Here is an 11,105-nt window from a genome sequence, read left to right as displayed (position 1 = left end):
AGCGGTCGGAGAAAAGGTTGGTCTAAGCCACTCAACCGTTCTTGCCATTTTACATCGGCATCACTAGCGGCCCTATCATATCCACCTCCATCAAGCCTTAACGGACGACGACTACCTAAGACGTCAAGACTTCTGTCTTACTATGCGCGAGCTAATTGAAGCCGATCCATTGTTCTTAAGAAAGGTTCTTTTTTCTGATGAGGCGACATTTCACAGGGATGGTACGGTAAACCGACATAACTTACATTACTGGACCCAACGAAATCCATACTGGTTACTGCAACATTACCATCAAATTCGATGGAAGATAAATGTTTGGTGGGGCATTCTGGGGAACAGAATCATCGGACCTTTCTTCTTCGAGGACAACATTACTGGTGACAGGTATTTGCACTTCCTGCGCCACGAGTTTAGTGATGCGATAGACGCATTACCATTAGCAGTGATGCGGGACCTGTGGTTCCAGCAGGATGGTGCGCCACCACATTGGGCGGTCAATGTTTGCCAATGGCTAACTGAGCACTTTCCAAACCGTTGGATCGGTAGAGGTGGACCAATTCCGTGGCCAGCAAGATCCCCTGACCTAACTCCACTTGATTTCTTCTTATGGGGATATGTTAAGGGGGAGGTGTATTCAACAGAACCTTTAAATGTAGACGACTTGAAGGCCAGAATTCGAAGCGCAATTGAACGAATCACTTCTCAAATGCTAGAAAACGTAATACAAGGCATGGACAATTATCTTGAAGAGTGCCTACACCACGACGGTAGGCACATCGAACATTTACGCTGATGGGTTTACCAAACAGCCCTTTAATTTTTTAGTGTGATGTTTTAGTTCCAAAGCTTAATCGTAGGTCTTTAACGTTTCAAAGTGCGTATCATTAAACGATATTCAATATGATACTTGTTCCACGTTCTTATTTGCATACAATGACACATGTAACACCCTCTTTACGAGCTCGAAAATGTAATGCAGTGAAGTAGTCCGTCAGGGGTTTTGGGGGTTTTCCACAAAGGTAGGTGTTGCTCTGATCTCTTCCACACTGTATATATTACTTTTACTTTTATATTTTAATTTAACGCTGGACACCTTAATGATTGCTCCAATAAAAAAAGCCTTTATTATTATAATAAAGTGCTTTTGGCAGAAACACGGGCTCTTCTGAACTTCCCCAAAATAGGTGTGTTTTAGGCTTTAGGGCCTATAATTTTGTTTAATTATAACATTTTTAGCGTAATGTTTAAGCAATACGTTTAATCTTGGAAAGGGAGTGAAAGTTAAATTATTTTAACACACCTCTTATTAAATATTCAGGACATTTGGGCCAGTAGATCCAAAGATATTGTGCATTAAGTACTTAATTTACAATTATAACATTGGAAACTAATTTTTATTGAAATAATTATCCACTCTAAAAGCTTGAATTCTTTTTAATATAATAGAAAAGATTGTAACACACCTCTCATTAAGATTTCAGGACATTTGGACCAGTAGATCTGAAGATGTATTCAGTCTTAGCACTGAACCCGTCATTTTGGCTATGAAAATAATTTTTTTTTTGAAAAAGGCGATCCACTCTAGAAGCTTGAATCCTTTTTAGAATAATAAAACAAGTCAAAACACACAACTCATTAAAATTTCAGGTCATTCAGAACAATAGGACAGAGGATCTGACCAAAAAACCGACCTCCTCCCATAGAACTTAATGTTAATTTTCGCTGACTTCGAATTTCTCGCCAAGAATCCAAAAGTTGCACTTTTTGGCCGATTGAACGGGCTTCTATATCGTGAGCAGCATGCGTCGGGATGCACGTGATCGAGTGGGCTATGCTGAAAGTCAACCTTCAATATATCAATAAATATCGTCGTCTGCAGTAGAGAAATCTAACTTTCCTATTCGCTAGCCATTTGGCCAATAACGGCGTGCGTGCGAGTTTTTCACATGACTTTAAAAAATGGCGCGGCTGCTCTCTTCAATTTTTGGGTCAATTAATTGGATTTTAAACGTAATTAGGGAAAATATAATTTTTTTTATCAATCATTTCGATATCTTCTAAACAAGGCCGTTAATTTAAGGTCTAATGTTAGGTATCCTGAACTTTTCCTTTCACTAAAAGCTGTCTTAAAAGTGATATTTTCTTCAAACTTTGCTAAACCACTGGTTTTGTGCCTTTTTATTCTTTATGCTTCTTGGTAAAACTGCGTGAAAGATTTTGATATACCTTTGAAAAGGAACATCCTGAATAGAGTAAACCAGCTGCCAGCTTGAGATTTATGTTCCCCGGTATAGATTCCCATTTCTGGTAGTGATAGCCTTTACGTTTTTTGCATCTCCAAGAGACACAAAATGTAGCACCATTGAAATATGACTTGGACAAAAGGTCTTTACCGCAGCCCTCAATCTTACAATTTGCACCAATGGAAGTCTTAACTAATTTTTCTAATTGCTTCGTTGATGCAAAACAATTCATTTCAACATCGCTATTAGGGGTTCTCCTTCATCGAATGAAAAATCCAGGGTCTTGGGAGTACCGTTCGTAGCCCTAAAACGGACAACATAACCGTAATATTTTGCTATACTTTTCTTTTTGGTTTTTTGATTTTTTTCTTACTAACATTGTTCGAAAGCTTTCATTTCCCACAGTTGCACAGTTTGAAATGGGCGAATCATTGAGGCCAAAAATGGGGCTGAAGTATCACTCATATTTAACATCAAATATTATATAGGGTGTTCCGAAAATGGTGGTACGAGCGTACTTTCACGGGTTCTATGGACTAAATTAGCTTTTTTTGGTCCATTTTAAAGGGGTTTAAAAAGTCCATGTTAAAACTTGCGCGTGAGAAGAATGAAAAACAATTCTCGCGCTTTGAAGATTAGCGTCTTTGAGAAAGGAGCGAAGTAAATTAATTCAATTAATGATTGCCTGTTCAATTAGCCTATAATGCACGAATTGAAACAATGTATTGTTAAATTATTGTCGTAAATTTAACAATACATTATTATAAAACTATGAACGGTACCCACGTATATTAATAGAATTAAAAAGGAAATTATAACCACTTTCATTACGCAGTAAATCAAAAAACTACCAGGACCGTGAAAACTAATACTGAAGTTAAAAGTTCCGTGTAGGTCTGGTTTAATAATTACACTAAAACGAAGTTCATAAGGGTTGTGAATCACGAAAAAGGAGAATAAGAACAGTTGCATGAACATTTGTAGGAAGTCCCACCAGGTGAAGGCTAGACAGTTCCCGTAATCTTACGTCTAACGATTATAATGGAGTTCAAGGCAATCATTTGACGGATTGGTCTCTAAGTGGATTAGTCGGAGACCAGTTGATAATAAATAGCGCAATTGCGTGAACATTTGGAGGCTATACGTTACTCGTTACATCTCGTACCCGTGATGGTGGAGTTAGACGACAATGCGACAGATTCGGTTTATGTGGAATGGACGAGAGGCAAGGCAGATGATGGAATAGTGGCCACTAAAAGAGTGGATCGGTACTCGAGTAAAATGCATAGTGAAATGCAATTTCCCCAATCCACCTTATTCCCTTTCGCCGGAAGTTAGGCTTATCTCGGGTTCGTGGAGGGGAGTACCGGGAAGAAATTCGTCTATTGTCTGCAACAAAGGCCAAAAATATGTACTGTAGCAGACGACAGACGAACTTTTTCTCGTTACTCCCCTCCACGAATCCCGAGATAAGCCTAACTTCCGGCGAAAGGGAATAAGGTGGATTACGGGAAAAAGTGTACGCATTTCAGAAATGGGGAACACGTTTACTTCTATGTGCAACCCGCGAATTGTAACAAAGGACAGAAAGACAGACACAGAAACGTCCCAGACAGTACCTCTCAATAGAGTAACGTTCCTATAACAAAGAGGAGAGAGAGAGACGGAGAGACAATCAGTTTAGGCAGCCGTGATCCATGCCTGTTGAAAACGGGGGTAAATCTACGGACGGTACGTCGCGGTGCCTGAGGGCAGCTTTCTCGCGCGTAGTTGACATAGGGGATGAAAGAGACACGACGAGGAGATCCATCCACCCACGCGGAAAGGATATGAGTCCTAAAACTAAACTTTTAGAAAATTGTTTTAACTACTCCCTTATTTTTCCCATTTTTCAGCGGATTTTATAAAGCCTGTTTCTGTCACCTTTCTCTCTCTTTGCCTATAATAGAGGTACAAAATAGCGTTAAAAATATTCACCGGCGAAAAAACGTTATCCACATAAATGTGATGAACATCAAATAAATACAGACTCCTTAGCTCAAATGGTCGTTCAATTTTTCCCTCAAAATGTTTAACAGATGTTCATGGAATTAATTGCCTCCTCCCCATTTGTGCATTGGCAATTCTCTAGCCTTGCAACCACAACAAGATAATGAGGCGTCTCTGTATTTTTTTATTTTAGCATTAACAGTTACGGCCCATTCATTACAGAAAATGATGAAAGATAAAAGTTTTTTTCCAACAATATTTTTTAAAATGTTCATGTTATGATTAAAAATAAATTTTACATGTTCTAGCAGCCTTCAAATCCATTTAGTCAGTCATGTGCCTTCTACGTTTCTGTTCTGTCAAATAACTCTTCCACGTACTTGCATAGTCACATTGATCACATTTGAAGGGTTTTTCACCACTGTGAATGCGTTGATGTTTGATCAAATTATACTTCTTCGTGCATTTATAGTCACACTGATCACATTTGAAGGGTCTTTCACCACTGTGAATGCGTTGATGTTCGATCAAATGAACCTTCTGCGTGGATCCATAGTTACACATATCACATTTGAAGGGTTTTTCACCAGTGTGAATGTGTTGATGATTGATCAAATTACTCTTCCGTGTACTTGCATAGTCACACTGATCACATTTGAAGGGTTTTTCGCCACTGTGAATGTGTTGATGTTCGATCAAATGAACCTTCTGCATGGATCCATAGTCACACTGATCACATTTGAAGGGTTTTTCTTCGTTACCCTTTTTAATGTGACGTTGTGGACCCCTTTTATATTCAGCAGAATATTTGATCCGAGTTGAACGTTTCTTCTTTAATTTTCCTGCAGAAAATTATTAACGAAATATAAAAACGACACACATACCATTTACAATAGTATCAAAAAAACATTAACATTCAAGTGCACTTCATAAAAAATGAAATGCTAAGGCCTGTACGAAAACTCAGGGTTAAATAAAAGAAACAGTGCTGATCAAGGCGTTAGCCGATGAGTAAACGACCTCATCAACCAAAAGGAGATGAATGAACATCAACTGAAATGCAAACCTTGGCGCGAAACTAAAAAGGTCGTATTTTCATATTCAACGGATGTTAGGATAATCAAATACCAGCTGATGCTGGGTGAACACAAGTTACCAATTTATTTCGTTCTTCACCACCCTCTCTCTTGTCAGGTCTAGTTTTCACTTTGTATCTCTGTCTGGCAAATAGCACCCCCGACAGTTATATTTTCCACATATGTGAAATAAAGTAAAATTGACACATAATTAAAAATAACTAATGTGGATATCCCGTCGATAACTTATTGTTACAAAAATATGTGTAACCAGAAACAACATCTAGTTTTATCGAGCAACAAATAAACTCCGAATTTTTGGTCGAAATAAGTACCAGCATAAGAAAATAATATAAAGGTCCCTATAAGTATGAAACTGTCCATTTAAGCCATGTAAACAGCATTTTCTTTCATCGAAATTTTTAAAAAGTTTCCAAAGCCACCTATTAAGAACTTATGGCCTTAAAAAAGCTGATTATTTGTTTAGAAAATTTTCAAATTTTATATTGTAATTAAATCGTTCAAGGTCTTGAAGTTATTATTATGATAATTTTAATTATAACTGATTAAGTGCTGTAAGCCCTACAAAACTGGTAGGCTTACCCTAGAGTAATACAGCACTGTTTCAATACAATAATTTATTCTCACTCACCCAGTCATCGTTTAAAGTTTAAAATAAAAAGTACAAAATAAAATACAAGGTAAAAAGCAGAGCTTCCTCTCTTCCTTTTATATACACAGGGTCTCGAGTCGGGTCTAAGAGTTCCTTCCCCCTTGACTTTTGGTCAAGGGGTTAAGTCTCTGTCGGGACTCCGACGAGGACAGTTGCGCGGTGCAATAGGACTTTCTTAGACCCCCCTGATAGTTTTACAAGCGTATGCTCGTTCCGCTGGCACCCCAAGCTCGCTAATTTTAACGTTATGAGGTGCAACGGCCTACCAGGGGTAACGCCATTTCGCGTTTGCGATATGGCCGTTACAACTCCCCCACCCAAAAAATACTTAATGGGTAGGGCTGTGCTATTCCAACGCGTCCGAGAATTCGGACGAACTCGACGGGACCGATGACGTCTCCGACCACCGGGGAACCGCGGCTTCGGCCCCCCCATTCCCCTCACTCAATTTAAATTGCGCGTATGCGCCAAATAAATTAGTCATCGAATATTTATAGGGGTTCCTATAAAACTCGGAAATCGCAAATCAAAAGAGTGTTCCCCCACCCAAAAACTTTACAAAGGGTTTCCTCTGTTAGAACGTAAATTGTAGGAATGCCTAGGGGGGCTCTTTTCGCTCTCTCTCCGCTCTCTCCTATCACGTCTAGGCTGAACTTTACTGATAGCATTGTCAGGTGAGTTTCCACCGGCGACTTTGCTATCCAGCGGAGAGTCTCCCGTCCAGGGTGGAGTGTACCGTTTCAGGTTTGAAACGTGAGAGATACCAGCGAATTTTCGCGTAGTTTCCTCCTCCAACCTGTACGTCAACGGGGTAGTTCTTTCCTGCACTACGAATGGGCCGTCGTACTTTTTCGCGAGCGAAGCCGTGAAACCACGACTCGCATCGGAAAGAGGGTGCGTACGGCGCAAAACAAGGTCGCCACGTCGAAAATACACGTGTCTCCGACGCTTGTCGTAGTGCAGTTTCTGCTTCAGCTTCGAGTCCTGCAGGTTATGCCTTGCATGATCGATAACATCATGAAGTCTAACCTTCAGTCTCTCAGCATATAGATCTGGGTTTCGGTTCTGGTAAGTATTTACCGGTTCCAATTCCCAATCTAACGGAGCGCACAGCTCCCTACCGAAATTCATCGCCGCGGGCGTGAACCCAGTCGAGCTGTTTTCAGCCGACCTTAAGGCGAAGCCTAACTCAGGAATACGGGCATCCCAATCCCTATGTTTCTCGATATAAGAAATAATCATAGGCTTGATATTCCTATTCATGCGCTCAGTAATGTTTGCCTGAGCATGATACGGAGATGTATTTTTCGGGCGTATACCCAATCTTTTACATGTCTCCTTGAATTTCGGACTTGAAAACACAGAAGCATTATCAGTAATCAGTTCCTTTGGGAATCCAAATCGACAGAAAACTTCAAATAACTTCTCCCATATTTTCTCCGTAGTCATTTTTCGTAAGGGGTAGGTTTCTACCCACTTAGTGAAATGATCTACGATGACGAGCAGGTATTGATTACCCTTGGAGCTGCGGGTATAGGGACCCATGAGATCACAGGTCACTAATTCCCACGGTCTTTCGCTACCAACGCTTGATAGCAGTCCGGGCTTTAATTGTGCAGATGGCTTCGATTTTTGACACATCTCACAACCCCGAACATACTTCAAAACGTCGCGCTTCATACCCGACCACGTGACTCGGGATTGTAAACGTTTATACGTCTTACAAACACCCAGGTGGCCGGCAAGGGGCTCGTCATGAAAATATTTAATTGCCTCTAGCCTCAAGCTTCGAGGTAATACTACCTTCCAAGCTTTCTCTAGGGCATCCTCATCCTCCTCGTCCCATGGTGCTAAGTATCTTAATAGAAGACCGTCTTGATCCATTACATACTGATCCAATACTGCCCCGGCCTTTATTGCCGTTTCCGGGTCTACAGAGGTTCTAACACGCTCTAACTCCTCGATTAAACGAGATAACTCTGGATCAGTAGCTTGGGATTTTATTATCGCCTCTCTATTAAAAGGTAAACCCAACTTGGGTGTGTTACCCCCCCACTACTTCATTTGCAACCAATATGACGGCTTCTTCATCGGCCAATTCGGTTTCGATTGGTGCCCGACTTAGAGCATCGGCTACCAAATTTAATTTACCAGGGCGGTATCGCACCTCGTAATTAAATGGTTGGAGGCCTAGAGACCAGCGGGCTAATCTTCCAACTGGCTCTTTCATCTTTTTAAGCCATTGAAGGGCCTGATGGTCGGTTTCGATTATCACATCAGTACCTTCAACATACATTTTGAATTTCTTGAGAGCGAATACTACTGCAAGGCATTCTAACTCTGTAGTGGAATAATTACGCTCTGCTGGAGTCAGCCCACGACTTATAAACCAGATAGGCATTAACCCTCTATCTGTCTCTTGTGCCAATACTGCACCCAAGCCGTGGCTACTAGCATCGGTTTGAATAAGAAATTTCTTATTCAAATCCGGGAGAGCTAATTCCGAGGTACTCTTTACCTTTTCCGCTAACTCCCTCATACACTCTAAGAAATGGAAGTGTTAAAAAGGTGTTAAAACGGTGTAAACACCGTAAAAACACCCAAAAGGGTGTTTTATTACCTTGAGTTTTTAGAGGCCAATTTAAAGTGTAAATTCGGTGTAAAATAACACTATTGAAACACCGTTCGAAATTAAACATGAAAAATTATAATACTGCGGGTTTCTTAAATAAGGTCTTTCATTTATTTTTCATTAATGTTTTAAAGTCAATACAAACAGTAAAAAATTATTGAAAAACGTACTTGTTAAACCTTTTTTTAAAGATGATATTCATGAAAGAAAACAGTTTTATCCTTTAAATAAAATTAACAAAGAAATTGGTAATCTGGCGGTGTTGTACCTTCATAAAACTATGCTAAACGTGTTAGGCGACACTCTTACAGGTGTTAAGCGATACTCTTAAAAAACGAGACTAGGTTAGATACTGGCCTCACAGTAGGGCCAGCTTGAGAAGCCAAAGTGGGGCACTTGCTTTTGTGACATGCTTTATCATTATTTTGAGAAAAATTAGAGTGCTAAATGGATTTTTTTTGTAAAATCTGTAGTGCAAATTAGATTAAACGCGTTTCTGGTGCTCGAAAAACTCTTAGTGAAAAGAGATTATTAAATTTAACAAGAACGTCTTTATCTACTGCTTGAATATTATAGCCTCCAAAACTAATTTAATACCCTCTGCATTTGTACGAATTGAAAACTTTCTGCCTTTTTCAGAAGTTTATAAACCCGTAAAAATGACTTTATGTGCAACAACCCTCGCTTAAAGCGGTATAGTTCTGCATGTGAGAACATTCCTCCCTGTAGGTGATGAAGTTCTCTCAAGATGGAACCCTGCTATGAATATAGCATTGATTGCTAATAATACTGCGGAATGGCGGATAATAAAAATTTAATTAAACAGGAAAACCATACTCGATATTTGAGTTATGCCGCATGAGTGGTCGAAATGTAGCTACTATAGTGTTTTTTACGTCATTGGTTTTGCTCTTAAGTCTATGGGAAAAGTACTAGAATTTCTACTACTATCCTACCCAAAAATCACCCACTCTTAAAGGTGTTACGCGAAACTCTTAAAGGTGTGAAGCGACACTCTTAAAGGTGTGAAGCGACACTCTCAAAGGTGTGAAGCGACACTCTTAAAGGTGTGAAGCGACACTCTGAAAGGTGCTATGCCGCACCCTTTAAGGAGTTGCACAACACTAATATGAGAGTAAAAGTTCACTTTCAGTGCGATATAAGAGTTAAAAAGGTGTTAAACTGTCCCTCTGTTGCACAATTTTATACTTATCTTTGCCACCAATTGCTCAAATAAGTGTTATTAAACCCTTTCAGGGGTGTAAATGTACACCTGTAACGGTGTCAAATTTGGACCCATATAAAGTACTTATAAAGGTGTTAAATCACACTCCAATTTCTTAGAGTGTAGTCTCATCTTACTTCTGGTGATATTTATAAGACCCTTGAGTTTATTTTAAAACATTTATAAACCTCGGGTTAATCTAATACTGACCTGTTCCACGCAGTGATTATCAGCATACAGTGGAAACCAAAAGAAGAATCTGCAATCCATGACATACGTCTCACAAAAGACCATCATGAAGTAGGAGAATATGCGGGAGAAAGTAATTTTTTTTATTTATTTCAAATCTCGTGCATAATCAATTATCGCAAGTTAGCAATTCAAGGAATAGATTAACGCGTTTGAAAAGCAGAACGAAATACACGAAAACAGATATCATTTGCTAACCATAGCTCCCAGGGTATACGCTCGGGTGCACCAGAGCCCTCCTAAGAATAGGTGGTGCTGTTTCTTCAGTTATTATTAGGTCATTTGCAATATGTTTCTTAAACAGAGACTCTATAAAGAGGAGCCTGGGTGTTAGGCAAAATGAAAGTAGCAACCGTTTCAAAAAGAAGGTTACCATTGAAAATGCTACCTTATCCAAAAATATTGGACTATTCGATGGTCGTATAACTCCCAATTCCAACAATTCATCAAAAGCCCTGTCTATTTCCTCCCTCTTCTTATTGCTAACCGGACGGGGATGACACGCTATAGGCCTAGCGTCGCCCGTCTCTATAGAGTGCTCAATTAGCGAGGTTTCGCCAGGTTTCTTTGTGAATATACTTTGGAATTCCGAAAGCATATCCACTAACCTAGCTCTTTCATCTTTGCTACAGGTCGATTTCGACGCTAAAGCTTTTAACACATTTAAGGGGTCTTTTTCACTTTTGACGATTTCGCCAAAGCAATTAGACGCCCCTTTTTCCATTTCTTCGGTATCGAACGGGATGACTTTTTGAGGGAAGGGGCCGATTGACCACCCACCTTCACTTAACCTAATGTCTATCCCCGTTCCTCGAAGAAAATCTCTCCCAAAAATAACTGAGGGTGTAAGACCTCGGACAATAAAAAAGCGCTGCCTTCTTTTCCCTCCGGGCCAATATACCTGGAGAAGGATATCTCCGACTACGCGGCATGTGCCGCGACCGAATCTAACCATTGTCCTATTAGCTTTTTTCGCCATTTCTCGTTTTTCGAATATGGGTATGAATTCATCGCCCAA

At 39.9% G+C, this 11,105-nt stretch overlaps 1 protein-coding gene across 1 annotated transcript in view; it reads right to left on the bottom strand.

Annotated features, from left to right (window-relative positions):
• Positions 1-4,468: 4,468 nt before the first annotated feature.
• LOC149621076 (uncharacterized) overlaps positions 4,469-11,105 on the bottom strand; it is a 30,818-nt gene continuing 24,181 nt past the window's right edge. Inside the window, exon 2 of the mRNA XM_089855890.1 lies at positions 4,469-5,074. Coding sequence (XP_089712016.1) covers positions 4,557-5,074 — 518 coding nt within the window. The 3' untranslated portion in view covers positions 4,469-4,556. The remainder of the gene's footprint in view (positions 5,075-11,105) is intronic.

The sequence above is a fragment of the Phalangium opilio genome, unplaced genomic scaffold (genome assembly GCF_054372755.1).
Source record: "Phalangium opilio isolate 3A_F unplaced genomic scaffold, DU_Popi_V2 ptg000209l_1, whole genome shotgun sequence".
Lineage (NCBI taxonomy): Eukaryota > Metazoa > Arthropoda > Arachnida > Opiliones > Phalangiidae > Phalangium > Phalangium opilio.
The sequence above is the reverse complement of the archived record's forward strand: the minus strand, read 5'-3'. Positions and strand labels throughout refer to the sequence as shown.